Source organism: Glandiceps talaboti, chromosome 16 (genome assembly GCF_964340395.1).
Source record: "Glandiceps talaboti chromosome 16, keGlaTala1.1, whole genome shotgun sequence".
Classification (NCBI taxonomy): Eukaryota; Metazoa; Hemichordata; class Enteropneusta; family Spengelidae; genus Glandiceps; species Glandiceps talaboti.
In genome coordinates, this window is record NC_135564.1 from 1,637,198 (window position 1) to 1,664,052 (window position 26,855).

The 26,855-nt window shown below is 34.1% G+C and overlaps 1 protein-coding gene across 1 annotated transcript in view; it reads left to right on the forward strand.

The window, feature by feature from the left end:
• Positions 1-24,513: 24,513 nt before the first annotated feature.
• The window catches only part of LOC144447659 (uncharacterized), a 53,331-nt gene continuing 50,989 nt past the window's right edge, over positions 24,514-26,855 (forward strand). Inside the window, exon 1 of the mRNA XM_078137736.1 lies at positions 24,514-24,595. Coding sequence (XP_077993862.1) covers positions 24,524-24,595 — 72 coding nt within the window. The 5' untranslated portion in view covers positions 24,514-24,523. The remainder of the gene's footprint in view (positions 24,596-26,855) is intronic.

Below are 26,855 nucleotides of genomic sequence, written 5' to 3' on the forward strand. Positions count from 1 at the left end.
TTTTTTTCATGTGTGAGTGTCTAGTTCAGGTTTTCCATTGTTTTCAAAATGGTCTCTGTGTTGTTTATTTCTTTCTATCAGATGTAAAGCCATTACAGATTGGAAGAACAGTTTTATTTTGTCTTTTTAAGTTGATGTCAGTTTCTGCACCCACTATTTCTTGCGAGACTTCACGATTTTTGCGATTTTATTATTACTTTTCTCAAATGTAAAAAAAAAGTTTACGATCGGCGTGAAAAACTAGGTGGGGTTGGGTAACCGGAACCAAACAACTTTTTTTATTCTGCCTTATCATTTTTTTCTACAGGAAACAAGGCCGGATACCAATCTATATGTCTTTATATGTAATCTATGTACTCTCTTACTAAAATAACTTGTTGACATTGCAAACTGTGCAGTGTGTAATATTGCACGTATACATCTCCATTCATTCCATAGATGTTGTACTCACAATTAGGACAGCTAGAGATAAAAGAGTATGTTGACAAAAATAGTTGAACTCTGATGTAAAAGCTGATGAAACACTATCCACATCAAATTAACATTAGTGCTATCTAGCTGAGATGACTCAAGGACAGAGCTAATAATGACCTATGTAATGACAAATGAACAGAATAATCAACTAATGTATGCATTATATTGATTACATGCCTTTTAAAGGCTCGGTTTGGTTTAAGATTAAAATTTAGGCTGGCAGAAGTAAAAGGCTTAGATCTTATGTAATTATCATGGCTCCACTGATATGATAACACCAATATCATAGAACCTGGGATTGAATCCCTGGCCTTTAAAAAGGTTAAAACTCCATATTTGTTTACCATTAAAAGTTAGCCTGGCAGAAGTACAAAAGAAGATCCTTTTGCTATCATTATGGCTCCAATAAAGATAACACCAATATCATAGAACCTGGGATTGAATACCTGGCCTTTAAAAAGGTTAAAACCCCATGTTTGTTTGGGATTAAAATTTAAAAATACCGCCAATGGCGTTGTAGCACAACTGTAGTTTTTAAAAAATGTTTATCCATATGGTAGTCCATGCTAACAATAAGTGTTCACTTGGTGAATGACTATCCAGTTGCCTATCCAACCATGTTGCTATCTTTACGATATATGCTATCATTTGGCTGTTGCTATGGGCGGGGTCTTGTTGCTAGACAAATTGACATACATTTTTTGAATGTTTATTCAATTGTCTATTAATCCCCATTGTTATCTTTGCAATATATGTGATAATTTGGCTGTTGCTATGGGCGTGGTCTTGTTGCTAGGCACATTTGCATACATTTTTTGAATGTTTATTCATTTGTCTTTCTATTCCTGTTGTCATATTTGCAATATATGTGATTATTTGGTTGTTGCTATGGGCGTGGTCTTGTTGCCAGGCAAATTTACATACATTTTTTGAATGTATATTCAATTGTCTATCAATCCCTGTTGTTATCTTTGTGAAATACACGGCCGTTTGGCTGTTGCTATGGGCGTGGTCATGGTTGCTAGGGTATTTGCATACATTTTTTGAATGTTTACTCATTTGCCTACCAGATGATGTTGTTATTTGACCAAAATATACTGCCATTTGGTCGTTGCTAAGGGCGTGGTCATGGTCGCTAGGGCCAATTTTGTCAAAATGTTTTGAAGAAAATCTGCAGAATAACACTTTCAGAAACATCTCACCAAGTTTCAGACTCGGTGACCAAGTACTTTTTGAGATATAAGTTTTTGACCAAAAATGAACATTTTTACACCTAATTTGCATATCACTCATGGAATCATTGTATGCTTAATATTTCTTCGTCCATACATCCCTAGATGCATTCCCATTAAATTTCAGCCCAATCTGCTCAGTACTTCTGGAATTATAGATTTTTAACCAAAAAGACACATTTTTAGCCCTAATTTGCATATCACTGATGGAATCATCATGTCATGAACAAATCTTACTTTACACTCCCTTAAGAATGTTCCCACCAAATTTCGTACCAATCTGCCCAGTAGTTTCTGAGTTTAAGTTTTTTGACCAAAAATCACATTTTTTGACCCAAATCACACACCTGTGATGCGATCATTTTGATTTGAACAATTTCCCAACTAGACACCCAAGGTAATGGACCCACCAAATATCATGGCAATCGGTTTAGCGGTTTTTGACTTTAAGTTGTTTACACACACACACACACACACACATCCACACACACACACACACACACACACACACACACACACACACAGACAGACAGACAGACGCCGGGCGATCCCTATAGCACTACTGAACCTCAGTTCAGTTGTGCTAAAAACAATAGTATGGAAGCGATATGTGAGAAGTTATCTAGAAAGAAAGAGCATTGCAGTGGTGGATATCTGGCATGTTTTGATAGTATGATACCCCAGGTAGTTGCTATTACAATGTAAAACAATACACGGGGAGAACAACACAGAAATGTGTGGTATCGTTCATGTCTGTTGTCTCAATCCTATAATGCTCAACTATATTAGTCTTCACTTTGGGCCCAAAATGGCTTGTGACCAGCACTCATGCTAGTCCTAGTGGCCAAACCAAGAAATATTTTATCTCTCTCTCTCATAACCAGAATATGGTATATGATAACAATTTAGAGTCTCTGGAAATACACTCATAAGTCACGATATAATAGGAACCCACAAAATAGAATTTCTATGAAACCTCTAAGTCTTTTAAAGACCCATGATTCACATCCAGGTTCTCATATTAGTGCTATCTTATCAGTGAAGCCATACAGATTATCGTCTGGATGCCAACATGGTTTCTATCTAAACCATGTTTCTAACTAAACCATGTGAGTGGAGGTGTAAATTGTAACGATACCGTATATGAACTATGAACATATGTATGAACTCGACTATACGGATTAGAACTTCTTTTAAGTTTGACCCAACTTTTTCTACAGCCTAAGTACCTCAACTGTTTTTTCTCAAACAAATTTCTGTCCTTATCTGATGTAGGTGCACGTTTATCTCTGCATTTTTCAATAGAAGCAGGATTCTAAAGCCAGTACCACAAAAAGGAAATGCCATTATTTCAAGACAAACATACCTTCAAGCAAACACAGCCATGATCCTGGTGGGGCCAGGGAAAATCTGGCAAGATGTCAATATTAACAATTCAAACTAGTTATACATGTATACAGTTTACTGAGTGAGTGGTGACACATGACCAAACCACTAACAAATTCTGGGAAACTCAAATATACAGTTAACCAAATTGTCACCCTCTAATATATGTATGTCAACTAAGCTCCCCCCCCCTCCCCCAAAAAAAAAAAACAAAACAAAAAACTTTCTGGTGAGGACAATTTGTCAAAATGGTGCGACGACATAAATTTTCTTCTTTGTTTTTTTCGTTATTCTCAACAAACCTGTGTGCACTGACCAGAAACAATTCTTTTTATTTTGGCCTGAGTTATAGCTTACTCAGGCAGTGTCACCCTGTCAGTTAACTGCTAAAACTGTATTGTACTGTACACTGCTCTACCAAAGGTTCATTGACCTTTGCTATTTCATCAAATTCCTTATCTTTAAAGTAAGTAATAACTTCCTGTACGTCCCAGAATGACCCAGTCTTATTAGGTATGCATTATGATACTGAGTCAAAGGTCAGAAAGTTTCAGGTAATTTTCTTTACAGTTGAAATGGTTAGGTTTAGTAAACACTAGAATTTACATATGTCAACTATTCTGTACACATCACAGCCTACAAACCTGTGTTTTTGGTAAAAACACAGACAGGCACCACTCCCCTGGGATATTTTTTTTTGTCTCATTTAATATCTTCAATTTTCTTGAATTTGGTATTTATTTCAAATTTACAGCGTTCTTTTCAATTTTTTTCCTGAGTGATAACATTCAATATAAGCATTGTGATGGTGCAAATATATACACATAGTTGTATCAATAAGTTGAAACTGGTATACACAAATGTAATTGAAGAATATAATTCAGTTGATATGTGTAACTTCACTGATGAAAACCACAAGTGAAAGCTGAGTACATAGTTACTAGTAACATCATAGACTAAGAAAGGATTTACTCATGTACACACTTTTTAATTATTTGACTGACACAATCAGCAAAAAATCTTTTCCCAGTTAGTGTTACCTGACATGTTTCCTGGGAAACTCATCCAAATAATTTATTGAATGGTCGCCACTAAGTAGCACCTTGTGTTTATAGCACCCAGGGAAAACCTGTGTTGTTCAGTAGGGTCACACTGAGTATCACCTAACTCTTACTCCAAGGAAAAAAAAATAGTGTGGCTATGATAACAGCGAATTTCAATATAGGGTAGTTAGGTACTAAGGTAGGGAATTTTTTATCATTATAAATAATTTTTTTTGGTCTGTTTCAGGTTGTTACAATGTACATAGATGTCAACAGAGATTTCTCAACAATGTGTTCGTACTTTACATATGATGTGCAGACAACATTGTGTGCTATCTACACTGTATTCTGCCATGTTGTTTTGATCTCAAGACAATAATGTCATCACACTTCACTATTTCTCTCATGACCTTACAAAGTTTTTCCATTTTGGATATTTTCAACAAAATTTCCTAAATAAAGTCTAGGGTTGGCATTCAAAATTAGGTTGGGTCAGGTTATCAGAACCAAACAATGATTTTTTTGGTCTTATATACAGACCTGGTTATTTTTTTATAAACCTCAGCAAACACTGGGTGGGTTCTGAACCAGTCTGAAGTGGTAATCGGTATGTGTGCTACAAACTGCTTTGCTACTGACAATCCCAGCAAACACTGCGTGGGTTCTGAACCAGTCTGAAGTGGTAATCAGCATGTATGCTAATTGCTAACTGCTTTGCTACTGACAATCCCAGCAAACACTGGGTGGGTTCTGACCCAGTCTGAAGAGGTAAGAGGCATGTATGTGTGCTAACTGCTTTGTTACTGACAATCCCAGCAAACACTGCGTGGGTTCTGACCCAGTATGAAGAGGTAAGAGGCATGTGTGCTAACTGCTTTGTTACTGACAATCATATAAGTTATCGCTCGCGTAGCGGCTCAATGACTAATACGCATGCGTGTCCTATATACTAAACAAACTTTTTGTGGTGGTTTTACCCAAGGACGCAATTGCAGGCAGTGACTATGCATGCACATTCTATATGTTATGTGCATTCTCACGTGGGTAACAGGACAACTGCCCCTCGGACAACTGCCCCCCCGGACAATTGCCCCCGAAGGACAACTGCCCCCCCGGACAATTGCCCCCGAAGGACAACTGCCCCCCGGACAACTGCCTCCGAAGGACAACTGCCCTGTATACCTGTATATGATATTGATTGTTGTCCAACTGATGTCTTCACTGGTGGAATACATAAATTGCCCTGAGCCTTCTGTCATGTATTGTATTCATAATTAAACAGTGTGCAATAATCGGTTATAGAGTGTGGTAAATTATTGTGTATTAAGTTGTAAACAAAAACACCTACTAAATACTTGTGTAACTTAAACATGTCGAGAATTGTTAACTGGTTGAAAAGAGAAGAATGTTCCAGAAAATTATGTGAATTACGGCGGTAAGTTAAATCATCATGCCAACATTTATGAATGACGTAACAATTATCACAGATAACAATAGAGTAAAACATGTGAATGTAGTGAGTATAATATATGCAAATTGCGGCGGTAAGTTGCCGACGGTGACTTTTTAATGAATGACAAACCTGTACATCTGTAGTACTAGTTTTTTTTCGTTCGGGGGCAGTAGTCCGGGGGGCAGTTGTCCTTCGGGGGCAGTTGTCCGGGGGGCAGTTGTCCTTCGGGGGCAATTGTCTGGGGGCAATTGTCCGGGGGGGCAGTTGTCCTGGAATCCTCCACGTGAAGGGCGCTATCTACAATATCATCGTGAGGCAGCTGGTCGTGGTCACAAATGAATCTACCCTGCGCAAACTTATGGGCTTTGCCTAGTTATGATATTATGCAAATACACAGATGCTTTAATAAATTTGAGCATACAGCAGTTTATTTTTATCTCATCTCTTACTAATTCAAGAAATAAATGTACATATGGAAATAAATAAACACTAACAAAATCTCATTATTCATCAACTTTCTTTTTTCAAGGGATGTCTTCCTAATTCGGTAAAATTGGTTTTGTTTTATCATATTTTATTTGATCTTTTTCACATTATTCAATTTTTTGTCATATCATGTTATCTCAATTTTCAAAGTTCCTTCAATTTCATTCAATGTCATCTAAATTATCAAATATTGGAAATCATTTAATTATTACTAATAACAATAAATTAATTATTCCCAGAAATATGAAGATAAATTGACACTATAAACATTTAAACCCATTCTGGTAAGTATTAATTGTGGGCAAAAGGAGATGAAAATTAGTTGTCTTGCAGCTAATCAAGTCTGCTTCCTGTTATATATAGAAATTACTAAATTTACAGCATGTCGAGCTTTGAAAGAATGGAAAAAAATCATAAAGTATTTTTTGTTTGAATAGAAAAAGGCAAAAAGTAGATGTAATGAAATATACAAAGAGTTTTGAGTACATGCAATATCAAATCATTTAATCTTCATATTTCATATGTTGCGAAGCAATACACCACCAAATTACAAATCTTTAAAAATATGTACACACATTCTGAAAAACAAGTGCACATTAAATCACTGTGAGATCTTTTCTTCCACGAAATTTTGAATTGGTTGAGATATTTTCCGGTTCACAGAACTGAAAAATTGATGGTATATAGGATGGACTCCATTTCCTAATCCCTTGGCCAACTGAGAGGAAATGGTCAATCATGAGATTAAATACATCATGTCCATGTTAATTTCCGGTTTCATTTCCGCACATCTTAAAATGGCTAAGTCGATTTTCAAGTGCTTCTATATCAATACAATCTGGGTTACCATAATATCATAGCAACTGGTAGAGGTATCAATTAAGCTATGTCTTATTAGTACACACTGCCTTCAGTGTACCTCACAGCTATTAGTATACTATACATTACTGAATCATTCAGATTTGTTAATACAGTCATATACATTGATGGATGGATGGATGGATGGATGGATGGATGGATGGATGGATGGATAGATGGATGGATGGATGGATGGATGGATGGATGGATGGATAAGTATGATCATTGTCGCATTGTCATCATTCTCCTCTTCCTCATCATCAAAACATATCATCATCATCATCATCATCATCATCATCATCATCATCATCATCATCACATCATATCACATCATCATCATCATCATCATCATCATCATCATTATCATCATCATCATCATCATTATCATCATCATCATCATCATCATCATCACATCACATCACATCATCATCATCATCATTATCATCATCATCCTCATCACATCACATCATCATCATCATCATCATCATCCTAATTGTCATCATCATAATCATCATCATCATCATCATCATCATCATCATCATCATCATCATCATCATCATCATAGTCGTCATCATCATCATCATCATCCTAATTGTCCTCATCTTCATCATCATCATCGTCATCATCATCATCGTAGTCGTCATCATCATCATCATTGTAATCATCATCATCATCATCCTCATTTGTACGGCAATCTATTACAAGCATCAAAATAATTTAAAATACTTTTTTCTGAGTTTTGAGGCATTTGTTTTTTTCAAAACATTGCATTTTTTAATACAATGTCATCAATTTTTTATGAATCATAGTTTTAATGAGCTTTTAACATTGACATGTTCCTTTCTCAAAAGTTTTACTTTTTAAAAAAATTAAAAAGAAAAAATGCAATTTTTATGAATACATTTCCCCCCACCCCCCCCCCCCCCCGAGATTTGAAGATCCTTATCTTCAAAGCTTTTATACAAAGTTGCAATTTCTATAATCTATTTGATGTAGGAAAGTTTTGTGGATGATATAAAAACGGAACAAATTGCTCACACATCTCGTATAATGTTAGATTTAGGAATATACTGACATAATGAGAAAAAATTATGTTTTCTGATGGAATGCAAATCAAGTCATGGCATTAACCTTTTTTGTCATTATTATATAAACAGATTTATAAATGAAAATGACAGAATACTAACGATCATTACACCATGCACAGCCCAAGTTGTCTTTGAACAGAAAATACATGTCTAAGTGACTAGTTCTACAGTACTCGATATACGAGTCAAATGTTCAAAAATCACCATTATTTTACCAGATTTTTCATAATTTGTGCTTGACGTCGAGGTATGATTATGTTATTCTCCAATATTTTTCTTCTTTAAGCTAGAAAATACTTATGACCTAAGTTTTTTTTACTACCTTTCAATTCGTAGTGACAGGGCTCCCTAGGTCACTTGTATTTTCCTTGGCTGAACGACGAATGAAAATATTGGGGAATAATATTTAAAAGTACAAAGAATATCATTTTTTCATATGTATGTGATTTTTACACTTATCACTATAAAAAAATTCACTTTTTGGCATAAATCTGTCATTTTATATCAAATTAATTTATCACTATTTTGGTAGGAACTATTTTGTGTTGTTTAAAAATCAACTAATTCCTATTTCAAGGAACCAGAATCTTGTGGGTTTTTTTTTTTTATAAAAACCAGATAATTAATATTTCATTTGTATGAAACATTTTACATTCCACTTTTAAAAATATTATTTTTAGGAAATATTCCTACGTAATTACTTCTATCTCAAAAGTAATTAATATTTTGTTAGAACTCTTTCTATTAGTATTCTATCATATGAAATTAAACTTGTGAAGTACAATTATTAATAATCTCATCTAAAAATCAGTTACTGTTCAAAAGATTGTGTTCCTCTTTGAAATATTAATAATGTAAAACTTAACATTTCTGTAGGACTGAAAAATGTGTTTATTTCATTCAAAGTTTTTTATTATATTTACAGGAAATTTCTAGATTAAATATAAAAACTAATTGTAAATGACACTGTAATAATTACCATTTCTTGAGGAAGTGTTCCTTTTTTTTAAATATTAATTTCAGCTTGATTACAATTCCAGGATATGACTTCACTCGGTAAATTCTTAGATTAAATATTAAAAATCAATTTTAAACGAAGCATATAATAATACATATTTGGTAAAATATTGTGTCCTTTTTTAAATATTAACAGTCTAATAATTGATATTTCTGCTGGAAATTTTTTTTTTTTTGAAATATTACTTTTTTTTTCTTGATAATATTTTTAGGAAATGACTTTATTGAGTAAATTTTTAGATTAATTATTCCGTGTAAAAAAATCAGTTCTTAGCACAAACTGATGACTGATCAATAATGAATAGTACAGGATGTGATATATTGGATCAAGTCCTCAATAATTGGATAATATATTTGTGTAAGACATACATTGGAAAGCTTTGATGTAGCTGTGGTTGCCTAGTAGCCAGCCATCTTGTACAAATGGGGCCTGCTAGTCTCAAAGATTTACCTAGCATACTGACACTCACATGATGACAGCTATGGCCTCTATGCCACCAGCTCATTTCATTTGAAATACATTTTTCTTTCTTTTTTTTTCATTTTCTAAAATCTAGGTCAAAAAAATGAATAAATGTACCATTTCTAAGTCAAGTCTTGTCGCCGTAATAAAATAGTGACACAATTCTCAAAATATTGTAAGTGGAGTATTTATCAGTTATCACTGGGGACTGGAGGGGAATATTGAAGCATCAGGGAAAGAAACTTGCATTCTCCTTACTCAGCATAATTGAGATTTATAAAGATAAAGACAGACACCACCTTTCAACCTATTTCCTAAATGTACATTTTCATGTCATTTTGGCAAAACATCAACCTTACAAACTAAGAGTTCAAAATTCCAACAATTAAAAAAAACAACATGGAAATGTAAACGAGACTAAGGTTTCTTACCTGTAAACTGACCTTGAAGACTTCTGAGGACAAGTGTCCTTGTAGTTCGTCTTGTAGACATTGGACAGTGTGTGGGCTAGATATAGGACATGTAATGTTTGTATACTGTATGACAATACACGCTCTAACCTTGCCCTACCCGGGCCCTACCCACCGTACATGCCCATTCATCAGACAGTCACTCGGCAGCCTTTTAAAAAGACTTTCAGAGACAATACTGAGCCACCTCTGACTGGCCTCTGAGTGCCCCCAGTCTTAACCAATCAAATTCTTTGTGTCTTGCTCAATACAGACCAGCTTATTGCACATACATCAAGGACTATCCCCTCTAAAGTGTAGTCTCACCTTGAATTACAAACACAGATTATTTTATGGGATTATCTCAAAACTGGGACAAATGATTGCAATTAAAAATAAGGTACAGGATCAGGATAATCCTTGTAAAAGTCAAAGATGCGACAATAATTTGAAGATTATCTAGAAACTTTGAATTGATTTGTAAAAATATTAAAAATTGCCAAATAATACCAATACACGTCAGTTTTTGTATTTTTACATCTTTAAAACTTAGAATTAATACATAACGATGACTTTAGGGCTCATCTCAAAATTTAAAAAAATACAAATTAGTTTTAGGGCTTGTCTCAAAAATATGAAATTGGTGAAAATAAAGATTAGTTTTTAGAACTTATTTTAAAACTTTAAATTGGTCAAAATGCAGATTAGTTTCAGGGGTCATCTCAAAACTTCGAATCAGTCAATATCGTATCAGTATTTTTTTACATATACAGAAAGATTTACAGAATAGTTTAGGACATTACGATCACACAGATTATCTTAAGGACCATCTCAAAACTTGTTACTTACAAAGTAGTACATGTACATCATATCAAAATTCATGTTGATCCTTCAATACATGACGTACATCAGCTTCACAATGGATTTGCTATTTATAGCTGGTGTCAACTCTAGGATGTGGTGTGGTGATGTGTGGTGATACGCACATTGTAGATTAAATAGTGTGAAAAAAAATTGACATTTTCAAATGACGTTTTCAAAAATTATAAAGTCAGAAAATGACAATAACAAAGTAAAAGTTGGGTTATTTATTCTACAAAAGTAAATTTTTGTCAGTACAAGTTATTACAAGAAATCATATTTACCTAATATTGTGATAAAATTAAAATTTGTGATGAATCATCACATATTCAAAAAGTGACCATAACAAAGTGAAATATGGGTTATTTATTCCACAAAATTCAATGACATTTGTCAATACATGTTATTTCCAAAACTTTTCATGTACCTAGTATCGCTTTATTTACCTAATGTTATGAAAAATAGAAAATGTTCAACGATGTTTAAAAAAAACATGAGATGAAAAAAACCCAATGATGTGTTTCCGATAACATAGCCTCAGAATGTAGGTTGGGATTTTGTTTGAAATATTTAAAAAATGTTAACGGTTGGCAGCTTAAACTAGAATTGGTCAAGTTATAGGAAACATAGAATTTTTTTATATTTAGCCTTACAGTCAGAAAACGACAGTGATATTTGGGTTACTATTCCCTAGAAATTGAATAATATTTGTGAATACATAAAAAGTTTTTATTTAACTAATATTGTGAAAAAATACTGGAATGAAGAGTGAGCTGGCTGACATATTCACTTGCCATTTGGTTTGATCATTCAGATAACTAGGTCAAAGGTCAGACATGGTTAATTACATCAACGTTAGTGTTATCAACATTATAATATAACATCCGGTAGACTGTGTCGTTGTTGGAATACTAACAAGTTTACTATCTGATTAGGTTTTTTCAGCTGTAATGATGTCTTATAACTTTTAAAAAACACAGTGTAATATTTCACATAACAAATGAACAATTGAAAAATAAAATACTAACAAGTGTACTATCTGATTAGGGTTTTTTAGCTGTAACAATGTCAAAAGTGTAAGTCTTATAACTTTAAAAAACAGAGTGTAATATTTCACATTTTCTGAACAAACAAACAATTGAAAAATAAAATACTAACAAGTGTACTATCTGATTATTAATATTTTTTTTAGCTGTAACAATGTGAAAAGTGTGCTATGAGTCTTATAACTTTAAAAACACAGTGTATTTTAATATTTCACATTTTACGAACAAACAAAATTGAAAAAGCTAATAGATGTATGCTGTTGCTGGTATTTTTTATGGGGGGGGGAGTGGGGGGGAGATAAAAATCCCTTCTTTACTAGATTTGTTGTTTGATTATTAACCAAACTGGCTTACCCTCGTTATAAATTTTTAACCAAACTGGCTTACCCTCGTCATAAATTTTTAACCAAACTGGCTTACCCTCGTTATAAATTTTTAACCAAACTGGCTTACCCTCGTCATAAATTTTTAACCAAACTGGCTTACCCTCGTTATAAATTTTTAACCAAACTGGCTTATCCTCGTTATAAATTTTTAACCAAACTGGCTTACCCTCGTCATAAATTTTTAACCAAACTGGCTTACCCTCGTCATAAATTTTTAACCAAACTGGCTTACCCTCGTCATAAATTTTTAACCAAACTGGCTTACCCTCGTCATAAATTTTTAACCAAACTGGCTTACCCTCGTCATAAATTTTTAACCAAACTGGCTTACCCTCGTCATAAATTTTTAACCAAACTGGCTTAGCCTCGTCATAAATTTTTAACCAAACTGGCTTACCCTCGTCATAAATTTTTAACCAAACTGGCTTACCCTCGTCATAAATTTTTAACCAAACTGGCTTACCCTCGTCATAAATTTTTAACCAAACTGGCTTACCCTCGTTATAAATTTTTAACCAAACTGGCTTACCCTCGTCATAAATTTTTAACCAAACTGGCTTACCCTCGTCATAAATTTTTAACCAAACTGGCTTACCCTCGTCATAAATTTTTAAAAACATTTAAAAGCAATCCTGAGTATCTCTGTAGTTAATATTGTACAATTGTTCTCCCTAGAATTTTTTATTTTAAGAAGGCTCAGATAATTCCAAGACCTTTTGTTGTTGCTATTGGAGACCAGGTAAAGGGCAGCTTATACAATGTCTTCCATGTTTCATTAATTTAGAGTGTAACCCCCCCCCCCTTTTTTTTCTTTCTCTTTTTTTTTTCTTTTTTTTTTCTTACATATACATACAATTATATAAACTTATTTTTTCAACAAAAAGGTGAGGTAAACATTGTAAGAGTACACTTTTATTTAGTCATATAATAACAGGTTTATCAGGGTTTTTCTCATTATAATTTATCTGTTTTTGATATGAAGTCACAGTGTTTGTCTTAGAATTTTTAACAAGAAATTGCAAAAGACTAATAAATGTAAAAAATGTTTGTTTGTACGTACAATAACAAACGTTCTACACATTTTTTAGGTTCTTGCACTGTTTCAAGTTACAAACCCAGACTTGGTCTATGTTGTGTCCCATTGATTTTTCAAGTAGGAAGCCATGATAATTTGTTTTGTAAATTAAAAATCGAAAATAATACCTAATACTCATCCATATGGCAACATTAAAGGGGTGCAACAGTCTCAAATTGAATTTTCCTATTATACTTTTCACATGAATAATTACTGATGTGTTATTCTACTTCTTGAAATATATTTAATCACTATGGTGACCAAACATCTGTAGCGTCACATTCTGACAATTTAAATAATGCTATAATTATAGGGTGTACCCTTAAATTGTCACTAACATTAAGATCATAAAGTAATTGTAACTGAAAGTTTTGTCATACTAAAGGTTACTTTGCACAACGTACACATTCATATAACCGTAATACAATAAGCGTTCTGTGTATGTAGAAAAAAACTCGGCAAAATAAGTTGGTGCCTCAAGGCGGACTATATAACATTTAAACTTGGCAAGGTGCCCTAGAAGTATTAAAAAACAAACTCTTTAATGCCTATTATGTCTTCAATAAAGAATTTTAAAGTACTTTGAGTAGTAGATATTGTGAAAAATCATGACAATACCCTTGGGTTCAAGATTTATACAGACACAGGACAAAACAAGACCAAAACACATCTTTTATTAGATAGAGACATCAATAAATCAACCTTGATATAGTGACTGGCCAAGGTAGTTGACATTTCCTTGACAAGCTGTTCACCTCTTCGCCACTTAAATGACTTTTTATTCAATAAAGTAAACTTGTATCAACAGGTTGCATGTGTATTCCTGAACTTGAACAGCAACAAACAAAAAGTGTTGTGTTTTTTTAAACATTTATTCACTTATTTTGGCCAACATTTTACACGTTTCCTACCGAGATAATGTCACTTTTTCAATTCTTTTACTCTTCTAAGTTTTTTGGAAGAATTTATTCAATCAAGTACATCATAAGCTATTTAAGTATTGGACGTGTGATATCATCTATTTACGATGTTCCCCATAGATGGTAACTGGCATGAATACAGAATCTTATGCGTCAGGAGAAGGGTGTACAGTTTGTTCTCTATGGATGAGTAATATACTGCAGAATTTCTCAGATTGGAGGGGGGTGGGTTGTGTACAATCAATGTTCTCCATGGATGGGTAACATAATGCAGAATTTGTCAGATTGGAGGGGGGTGGGGTGTGTACAATCAATGTTCTCCATGGATGGGTAACATAATGCAGAATTTCTCAGATTGGAGGGGGGTGGGTTGTGTACAATCAATGTTCTCCATGGATGTGTAACATAATGCAGAATTTCTCAGATGGGAGGGGGTGGAGGTGTGTGTACAATCAATGTTCTCCATGGATGAGTAACATAATGCAGAATTTCTCAGATTGGAGGGGGGTGGGGTGTGTGTACAATCAATGTTCTCCGTGGATGGGTAACATAATGCAGAATTTCCTAAGTGAGGGGTGGGGGTGGAGGTGTGTGTACAATCAATGTTCTCCATGGATGAGTAACATAATGCAGAATTTCTCAGATTGGAGGGGGGTGGGGTGTGTGTACAATCAATGTTCTCCGTGGATGGGTAACATAATGCAGAATTTCCTAAGTGAGGGGTGGGGGTAGGGTATACAATGTTCTCCATGGATAGGTAACATCAATGCACAATTTCTCAGATGGAGGGGGGTGTACAATCGTTCTTGATGAATGGGTAGAATTTCTCAGTGTGTGTATGGGGGGGGGGGGGGGGTCGAGAAGCATAAAATATTTCCAGATGGGTAACTAAATGCAAAATATCCCAGAGTCAAAAGAGGTAGATTGGTGGTGGATGTACAATGCTCTCCATAGATGGTTAATATACATGCAGAATTCTCAGAGTTTGGGTCTATAAATCTATAAACTAATACAAATGGTTATTATTTAGTAAACAGTAGAGTAATGAAATTTAGTTTCCCATGGATGGACGACAAAGATGGAGATAAGTGGGTTTGGGGATGGGTAGGATGGGTTCACATGATTGATATATTATGAAACAAATTGTTAATCTTCTGAAGGGACGGAAGTCATCTTCAGTCATATCAATACATCCTACTTGTCATCATAATGATGGCCATTAAATTTGTCCTTCTACTGGAACCACCTTCATAACTTATAAAGATCACTTTTATTGTCATAATCTGTCAACCTTAAAGTCATAACTTTTGATCTATTTCCCCTAGAGAGATAATGTCATTACCTATATTACCACAGATGAACTAAATACTGTGACAACTTTGTCATTAATTATCTTGAAAAAGTTTGGACTACAAGTCCTTCAAGATCTACAATGACCATAAGTTGTTCTTAAGATATAAAGTTTTTGATGATGTGGGTCCACAGCTACCTCTGAACAAATTGTTACTTTATCACCACTAGTTAGTTGTAAGACATACACTCACTGACTCAGTCAGATAACTTTTCATTTAAGCTGCAAAAAGTTTGGACTACAAGTCCTTCAACATCCATTCACCATGTGTTACTCTATCATAATTTTTTTTGACACCATGGGGCCACTGTTACCTTGAACAATGTCATTACCAAGAGATCACCATATTGAACACATTTGTCATGCACCTGTGCTGAAAAAGTCTGACTACAACTTTAACAAGTCCTTCAACATTCATTGACCATGTGTTAACTGTTCTAAGATCTTAAGATGCCATAAGACAACAGCTACCTTGAAGAAAATTTGTTACCCATCACCATAGATAAATTATTAGTTAGAAAAATTGATTCGGTCAGATTACATTTATGCTGAAGTAGTTTGGTCTACTTCATAATTTATTTTGTTGTTACAAATTATGTTGTCATACATCGGTAGTGATAATTTGTAATTTATGCTTTAAAAAGTTTGGACCACAAGTCCTTTGACATCCATTGACTGTATGTTGTTTATTTTTAGGACACTATGAAGTCACAGATGAACCAAATAGATGTACAGTGATAACTTGTCATTTATGCCAAAAAGTTTGGAGTACAAGTCCTCCAACATCCTATGAGGCCAACTGTACACTACCTTGAAAATGTCATACCTACCGGTAATCACCATAGATGAACTAAATACATTTAAGTTGTCATTTATACCAAAAAGGTTGGAGTGCAAGTCCTTCACCATCCATTGACCAGCTGTTGTTCTAATCTGTAGATGCCATGGGACCATAGCCACCTTGAACATGCATTTGAACACGCCTCCTAGATGACCTCTCAACAAAACAAACTTATAACCTTGTATGACAATGACAAACTTTTGAACTTGCATTTGGACTTGGCAAGGATAACTTACTTATTAGTGTACTACACTAATGGTTAGACCATTTAGCACTCTCCATGATAGGTCTCTAGCCCCCCCCCCCCCTATTGTGGTATATCACTTAACAATTAATGGCATAAATTCTCAATCTCTCCACCACATCTCAATTACTCAATTTACCCCCTCCTCTCTCAGTCCTTCTCTCTCCACCACATCTCAATTACTCAATTTACCCCCTCCTCTCTCAGTCCTTGTCTCTCCACCACATCTCAATTACTCAATTTACCCCTTCCCCTCTCAGTCCTTCTCTCTCCACCACATCTCAATTACTCAATTTACCCCCTCTCCTCTCAGTCCTTCTCTCTCCACCACATCTCAATTACTCAATTTACCCCCTCCCCTCTCAGTCCTTCTCTCGCCACCACATCTCAATTACTCACTCTACCCCTCCCCTCCCAAACATAAATATAATATATTCATAACCTATCTCAATCCCAATTACCTCTCCCTAGTATTCAATTTCAATGATACATTGGTTAAACCAATTACCTAGACTGTCACTGAGTCCTTTGGTAGATTTTGTTTAAAGTTTCATAATCTTCAATGTTTTGAGTTTGTTAATTTACTTTCAGTTTTTAAGGAAATGTTGTGCTAAACTGTTTTAATTTACTAGTAGTAGTCCCCATGGCTACATGGTCACATGACTGTTTTACAACCACTCACTCAGGTTATCGTTAATAAATTTAATTTTATTCAAATAATTAATGACAAAAGCCTGGGTACTTGAGTAAGTCTACTAATTACCATATATCCACACACACACACACACACACACACACACACACACACACACACACACACACACACACACACACACAGAACTTTTAATCTGTTACCCACTGATCCATTTGATAATATATATCTCCATTAAACAATTTATGTGCCATCAATTAAATTCTTTGTTTGTCGACCACATGCGGGTAGGTGTGTCGGTAGATTTAGAAAAAACCCTGCCACTTTGTTTTGCTCAATATTTCATTGAAAGGCCGTATTTCATACTATTGTAAATGGAAAGACTGATCAAATATCGTCAGACTAACTACCCATATTCTAAATAGTTGTTTAAGTAAATCAAACTTGGGATTTTTATATTTACATTTCACTAGTATATTTAGGTACAAACAGAAAACGAATGAACAGAAAAGAATTTTATATGACATATGCTAGCATTGTGGGTTTTTTTCTGTGTTTGTTTTTCCCATATCTGCCTGTACTGCTAGGTTTTGTGGAAATTCAAGGATGGCACACAAAGTACTTAATAATAGATAGAACCTTATTGAATATTACCAATTATATCCAAACTATAATGGCTTTATATAACTCACCACAATTCATGGAATAAGTGTAAACATCAAAATTCAACAGTTGCCACAGTGCCACTTGACAGCTGATGAAAAACCTGATAGCCCCAAATCAAAAGTTGTACCTCCTCCTCAAAAATATTCATCACTAGTTTTGACATATTTGTGCAGACATAAAATAATTACTATATGATCAATATGCAAACACAGTCTTAGTGGCTATAGATTTCTCTAATCTGCTCATTTCATTTGATGACTGCTTGTTCTTGTAACTTTAATTATTCAAATTTTTTTGGAAATTTGCCAATTTTTCATTATTTTGACTATTTTGATAATCAATATTCTACTTGGTGTGAGGTTTTATTGACAGGAAGTGAAGAAGATCTATCAAATACCGGAGTAGCTGTATCAAACCTTTATCAAATAATGGAGTGACAAATTACATTTCAATAAAATAATTTTAAGCACACAATGTGTCCCACCTGGTACTACCAATGTTTATTAAACACCCCCCCCCTCACCACCCCTCCCCCACCACCCCATCACCATTCCATTTTAATCATATAAGCTTGATCCAACAATTTCTTACTGATGCAATGGAAAATATGAAACAAATGCTATCTAACATAGTATCATGGGAGTTTTTAGTAACTAATTTTTTTTAATAGTATTTTTTAGTATTTTTTAGTATTATTCTGCTTTTCATGTAGTTTGTTTACTTTATATTAAGATAATGTATGAAAGAGCCGATGTTCTCACTGTTTGACAATGAATCTTCTAATACAGACAGTGTTTCAAAGTAGATTTCATATTTTTCAAGAGTGGTTTCAAATTCTAATACTTTAAAGGACATTATTAAAAGAATCGATTATAGAGCTTGTATGGTTTGAGCGTCCTCACTGGTGGATACTGTAACTAAAAATAGACTGGTATTTTCAAAGTATATTGAATCTATTAACAATGGCCTTTGTTCCAAGTGTCTGGTATTTAGCCTTGAGTGACTTGGAATAAAAAAAATTGAGTCGTCTCACATGGACTTTGTATTCACCTGTAGTTTAGTACATTTCAAACCTGTGATTATTTTTTGGAGAAAAGACTTTAACTACTAATAACAAAACACCTTGCTTACGTGTGCTCTGTTTGTATTTATCTGTACAAATAAAATCACTGTATGAACCAGTCATTAGTATGCCGTTTTTCAACCAATGATTATTTTTAGAGAAAAAACTTCCCGAGGGCTTTTCATTTGTTTATCTTCAAGATTATAAATTCTTGTGTGTGTGTCAATGAGTTGTCTGGCTGTTTAACAAAAGACTAGGAGCAATGCCTCACACAAAAACATTTTGAAAAAAAAAGGTCATCTATAGATTGTATTTTCAGTAACCAAACTCCCTCTGTAATTCTAATCTTAAAAGTTTGTGGTTTTTTGTTCGTTTAGTTTCTTCTATGAATAAAATTCAACTTAATATTTGTCTTAAGATTTCACAGGTCTTAATGGTGTCTTGAGGATGTCTTGCAATATTTTTGCAGCAATTCCAAACAAATTTTTTCATCATTCCATTGAATTAGTATTATACGTCATCAACTTTACAGCTTTAACTATACTGTAATATTAACAAACCATTTGACACGACTCTTTTTAAATGCAGGAGTTATTGACGCTATTTATCTTGACTTTGAATTTCATACATCAATTCTTACCTTTTAATTCATTTCCAACTATAGTCCCTCTTTGATAACTTTTTGATATCTTAAATTGTGGTAACACAATTTTATACAAAATTTTGATTCTAGCCTTCTAAATTAATCAGTTCAAACATGAGCAAAACATGATTTTTCACTGTCAAATCTCAAAAAGATACATAACCCCAAAATGAGACATTACTATTAGAGCGCCCTCAGTGGTAGGACTTGAGTTTTAATACACATACATGTGCTGTCCACATAATCCAAAAACAACTAATTAAACAAAGTCTATTGTTCCCATGTCTAATCTCTTGGTAACTTTAAATAAACACTTTCCCAATGAGTTTCAATGAATTCAGATACTTCCACATTTAAATTGTAATAACTGTAACTGAAAACAACCAATTCACTGAAAATTATTAAAATACCAATAATTTCATCCACTAGTACTGGGGTAATGGGTTGGAATAGTGATTTGATTGGGGTGCTTGTGTTAGGGTGCAGACCACAAAAATCAATTAGATTTGGATTTGTGTTCTGCCACACAAATATGTTTACCAACATGATGCAATACAGCCCAGGGTATACAGTATTTATTGAGTAAGTTGTTATATCTATAATAAAGGCCAAAACAAAAATTGTTTCTGGTCAGCGCATCACTTTAAAGTGGCCATATGGATGAGGATTGGGTATTTATCTTGTATTTTTTTATTTCTAATTTAAAACAATTTTATCATGGCTTCCTACTTGAAAAATTAATGTGAAATAACATATGCCAAGTCCTTGTTTATAACTCAATAAATTGCAAAACATTAATAAATGTATAAAATGTTTGTTATTGTACGTATAATAACAAACTTTTTACACATTTTTTAGCTTATCATAATAAAATTGTTTTAGAAATATAAAATACAAAATAAATACCCAATCCTCATCCATATGGCTACTTTAAATACCCTTGTGTTGGTCTCTTTTTTGTGTTTGTCCAGCCCATGCACTCTGCAGATGCGTGGGGGACATACAAAAATAACCCTCCCTACTTCAGTGAAGACAACTGCAGAGCCAATCATGAACAAGCAAATGACATCTGCCCCACATACACACTTACTCTAAAGTACTAAATAAAAAGAACAGTAACTGCCATAAATAGTAGATTGAGTGAATAAAAGAATTTTTTTTAAAAATCCACGTTGTTGCAACACTTTAGACAAACTGTCCTGACCAGAAACAAATGTTTTTTTTTTGCCTAACAAAACAGTTTTAAAAAACATTTTACAGGTAGTGTGGTTTTAAAACCAACAACTCTTTTAACATTCATTATTTACTTCTTTCATGTTGATATATTTTATCAATCAATTTTATTTCCATAAATTGTGACAATAAATTCATGTCATGATGGGTGAATGGTTAGCGTGACCGGCTTGGAATCTACAGGTTGCAGGTTCGAGCCCTGTTGCTGCCTGCTGTTTGTTTCTGAGTGGCTAAAGTCCTTGGGCAAGATTTGAACCACGACTGTGCTTCAGTCAACCCAGCTGTATAATTGGGGACCTGGTAGGATGTAGGTTGCAATGTGAAGGCTTTAATCCTATGCGCTGAAATGGCTGCAATGGATTGTATGCTCCCCGGGGAGTTGAGGAAGACTAAAGGGCCGTTGTGCCGTTCTGATCCGAGCCAGGGGTAATAAATTGTAAAGCGCTTTGAGCACGGTGTGGGAAAGCGCTATATAAGAACCCAACATTATTATTATTATTAATAAATTTATCAAAATGGCTAGATTTGAACAATATGTTGCATGTATATGATGTACCATTACTTCTAGTTCACAGAAAATGAACAGAATGATTAACATGGAATAAAAGAAATACAGAGGTAAGCTAAGGAGTAATACCAGTATATGATACAACAACAACAACTATATCTGTATTTCTCAGTACTTAGACTCACGGCTTTATGTGTACAACTTGGTCTACAACAACAGAAATTAACTGAATACAGCAGTGTATTTGTACTTTTAGAATTATATAATAGCAAATTAGACATTCTGGTAAAGTATACATCAATGTTTGTATAGAGTTTTCCATATTGTATGTATGTATGCATGTATGCATGTATGCATGTATGTATGTATGTATGTATGTATGTATGTATGTATGTATGTATGTATGTATGTATGTATGTATGTATGTATGTATGTATGTATGTATGTATGTATGTATGTATGTGTGTGTACGTGTGTGTGTGTGTATGTATGTATGTATGTATGTATGTATGTGTGTGTACATGTGTGTATGTATGTATGTATGTATGTATGTATGTATGCATGCATGTATGTATGTGTGTGTTGTGTATGTGTGTGTTGTGTATGTGTGTGTGTGTGTGTGTATGTATGTATGTATGTATGTATGTATGTATGTATGTGTGTGTGTGTGTGTGTGTGTGTGTGTGTGTGTGTGTGTGTATGTATGCATGTTGAAACTGGGAGAACTTATAGGAAAGCTTCTAAAACTTATAACCATTTTTATCAAGAACCAAAATTTAACAAAGATATTGAAATTCTTGGTCAAAGAAAGTTTTTCAAGGTTATCATTGTAGTCCTGGTAGACACAAAAGTAGCACACACGTACTATACCAACATGAGGCTCTAGTTTTATAAAAGTAAATGTACAAAATATACACAATATAACACATTTTGCGTAAATTACAAACAAAAACTTACATAGAAATAAATCTTGGCAGTGGCAATGTGGTTAACTGAGAATACAGATATTTAGTAATCAAGAGTTTCATGTTTTTAACAATTGTTCAGTATCTAAAAATAATAATAATAAAATAATAATAATAATAATAATAAAGATAATGTCATAAAATAATGTGTATTTATGTTGAGTAGATAATGTACATAATTGCTAATTAATAAATGGAAGATCAGAAATAGTATGAATAAACAGACTGATTTTTTCATACCTATAGTTGGATGGACTTCATAATGCCTTTGTTTCACAAACTGGAAAGCACATGTTCTGCAACCACGTTCCATCTGACACTGACGTATAATATCAAACAAATAGCTTTGTTTGATCTAAAAAGTAACAATCTATGGAACTCATCCATGGTCAGACTGGAAACATGTCATCTTGTGATTGTTATCTTCAAGGTCCTTGGAAGTTAGTTATTTGTCAGATTTTGTTTGTTTTTATCGTCTCAAGGATCTTGTCTATAGATACTGAAAATAACTACATGAATATGTAGAAGTAATGTCTGTGACATGATTGTTGAGTAATGTACAAGTATATCATTTAGTACACTGTTAGTACAATATGTGTTAACTGTGTATGTACAATCAATTAATTCTCACCAGTACGTATGTCATAACACCACTAGTGTGCGCACACTAGCACCAGTGCAGGTAATCACCAGTACGTATGCCATAACACCACTAGTGTGCACACACTAGCTCCAGTGTGTAAATCACCAGTACGTATGTCATAACACCACTAGTGTGCGCACACTATCGCCAGTGCAGGTAATACGTATGTTATAACACCACTAGTGTGGGCGCACACTAGCTCCAGTGCAGGTAATCACCAGTACGTATGTAATAACACCACTAGTGTGCGCACACTAGCTCTAGTGCAGTACATAATACTAATCAGCTGATGCCAAAATAAAGTAAACACCACATCAGCAGTACTGTATCACTGTTGTGCAGAAAACACCAATACTGAACTTTAGTTTGCTCGGTGATTTGCTGATCACATAATATTGGTCCCATCATCAAAATAGCGAGATGCCCTGTTATCAAAATATTGGTAAACATACATGTGTACAGTGTACACAGTTGCAAATTTGGAGAGTTTGTGATTGTTGAAATTTGAAATAACTAAAACCAGAGTGAAATTTAAAGCTTCATTCATTTCTGACTGTACATCTTGAAATCTGGTTTTAATTCCCAAAACAATTACTTCTAGTATTTCTTTAGATGTCAACTTCTGATTTCAACTTGAAACAGTTGGCCAGCTCATAAGAATAGCACTATACAAGCAGTTTTACTTTCTATGGGGGGGGGGGGGGGGAAGGCTTCATAGAATATGATTTTTTTCACATATGGAACTTGTTTTACACGGGCTACATGTCACATAGCATAATAAGTCTTTCTAAGAAAATTTCAAAATGAACAAAAATTCTAATATTCTACTCGGTTGTCTTTAATATACTGTTATAGTTCACCTCTTTCACGTCTTTAGGAAATTCAAAATGGGAAAGTCAAGTCTTTGAACAGTCACAACCACAGCAGACGACAAGTGTGCGGTAAATTTAAATGGCGATGTTCGATAAAACACGTGTTCCTTTTTCAGTTCCCTGCATTGAACATTTATTCTGTCATCACATTCAATGTGTCCCCTCTATTTCCTAAGAACCAAAGCAAGTTCTTTTTATTACTTTACCTACACGTGTTTTTAAGAAACTTAAACTAAAACTGTTTTGCCTTTCAAAGACACCCGACAAAAAATAATCCGAAATGTGTAACGAACGTTCAAACCTACCGCTGTTACTTTTTGAAAAAGATTATGAAATTCACCTTTAAAATTGTGTCACTTAGACATCAACATATCAATTCTGAATTCCTCTGCGACTTCTTTCTCATTATTCTTCGCAGTAAAACGTAAATAACAAGATTTTGTCACTTGCAACGTTGTAAAACATCCCAATCTTCGCCAAAATCTGAAAAGTGCCTCTGGTCATGTGTTTAAATATGCAAATGAAGTGGTTCCCCTAAGGTCGTTGCTTTTGACACCATTGGTTTGAATGCGTAACAAGGATAAACATAGGACGCCATTCACAACATGGCTACGACGGACAACCCCGGTAATGTAGTCGATCATATGGCAAGAGTTCGACTTAAATTACTTCAACAGGTAAGGGATACTTCTACGTTGTTTATTGCACTGTTATTTTACAAGGTAGCTCAGTGGTTAACCGTTTCAGATCGACCGCACACGGAGTTGTTGAAACCAAGGCACTGCACTAAAACCCCCGCCCGCGGTTGTGATGTTTGATTTCGAGTCAAAGGTAACACTCATAAAGACCACATTAGTTGGCGAAGTCGATGAATTGTTTGCTTTGCTCCTTAGATTCCAATAATCACCGAATCTTACTTTCATCTGCCTGTGGTAACGATCGAAATTTACAACGTTTACGTTACGCTGTCCTTACTTGACCTTGAGTGAAAGGCAGGCACAGTGCCGCATAAAATGTACGTAGGTTAATATAACGGTTAACAGTTTTCTGTCATTATTCGGTAAGTTTTTTACGGTATTTCCTATTTAACAGTGAAATGTTGACTGTTTTTGAATATTGTTGTTGTCGAGAAGAAGTACATTCGGTTAATATTCAGTGTTTTCCGGTATAAATGGGCACGCAAGTCAGTACTAAACAGTAGGACTATTTCTATGGAAACGTTCACACTTTACAATGAAAAGTGACCCCTTTTGACTTCTCAATGACCCGCTTAGAAATTAAACGGAATGCGTACAATAGTTGGTTATAATGGACAAATTATATCAGAAATTTAACAGCCCAATGGAATTTCCGATATTTTTTTATAATATCATAGCTGAATAAAAGACACCATATTAACAAAATTGTGTGAGAAATCGATGTAGAAATACTAAGTATCATCTCATCTGTGAATTTTAGATAGGAAAGCCTGTTGCTAGTGTTAGGTATTATTTTACATATACTTGTGATTGTGTATTTTGGGTTGGTGTGAATTCCAAAACTATCCTTTAAATTTGGAATGTATACAGTTGTCACACATTGTTAAGGAATTTACCCAAGTCTTATCTCAAGTGTTATTCTAGTGTAAAGTGTCAAGTAAAGTTGTACCATTGATATATTGTTTCAATCAGGCTAACTCAGGTGGCAATTAGGGTCATGACATCCACATACTTGTCACAGCTGCTGAAATTTGGATTACCAGAATTTGTTGATGCCTTCCATCAGTGTGATTCATTGTTGTAAATCTCAGGCCTCTTATAACATGATAAGGCACCATCCAAAATGTGATTTATGTTATTTATATTTTATCATAGTTCATTGCATCAGCAGAAATATTTCCCTTGGCTTGTAAGAATGATGTGAAATACACGAGAACTGTTGATATTCCATTACTTATGTAACATTCATCTCTGACATTGGACATTTTAGATATTTTAGTAAATATTGCTTAAGCAAAATCATAGATAATTTGCAATACTAAAGAATAGTGAATTAACAACAAAAACATGTTTTATTTTCAAATTCATTTGTAAATGAAGGGGAACAATATATTGAGTATTAAAAAAAACAGCACATTGTTTTATTTTTTTAGTACATTGCAACAGAGATAATATTGTTTTTTGGGGAAATATTATCATAAACAGACATCTTGCCCTCACAAGGGCTGTAACTCTAGGTAAAATCTACCTTAGCTCCCCAACAAAATTACTTACAAGATATGCACTGTAATTTATGGAAGTTTTACCTATTAACCAGCCCATTCTGTTACCAGTGTCGCTAAACCTTAGCAAAAACACTGTAGGAAGCGTGCTTTAGTTTTTGTTAGTGCTTCTTTCTGAGGTCTGAAATAGGAGAACTGACATAAACATCATGATTTGAATTTATGTAACAAATATTAATGAAATGAGGCAGCATACTTTTCATATAGACAACTGAAAGACATTCAAGCTTCATGTGTTGTATAGAAAAAGGAGGCTTATAAAAAATTTTGAGTTCATGGGGGGGGGGGGCGGGTTCAAATTTGTTGGGAGCATTTTGGAGGGAGGGGTGGAGCTGCGAAAAAGTTTTGACAACACAGAATTTTGGGTGAGGGGGGCTATGAAATTCTTGCCTTCATTGGAGGAGGGGGGGGGGGGGGCTACAAAGAAATTTCCACCATAACATTATTTCCTCATGCCTTCCTATAAAGTCTACTTGTACCCTAACAGTAGTGTTATTAGTGTTATTAATAACTTACAAATATGTGTTCTATCATACTAAGTTAAGTAGTAAAATTAACTTAAGAATATTTTATTGTGAAATAAACATAACCACCAATAATCAGAATATTACAGACTGTATCTTGTTACAGTGATACCTTTAACGTTTTGAAGTGTAGTGAAGGGATATATCCCTTCA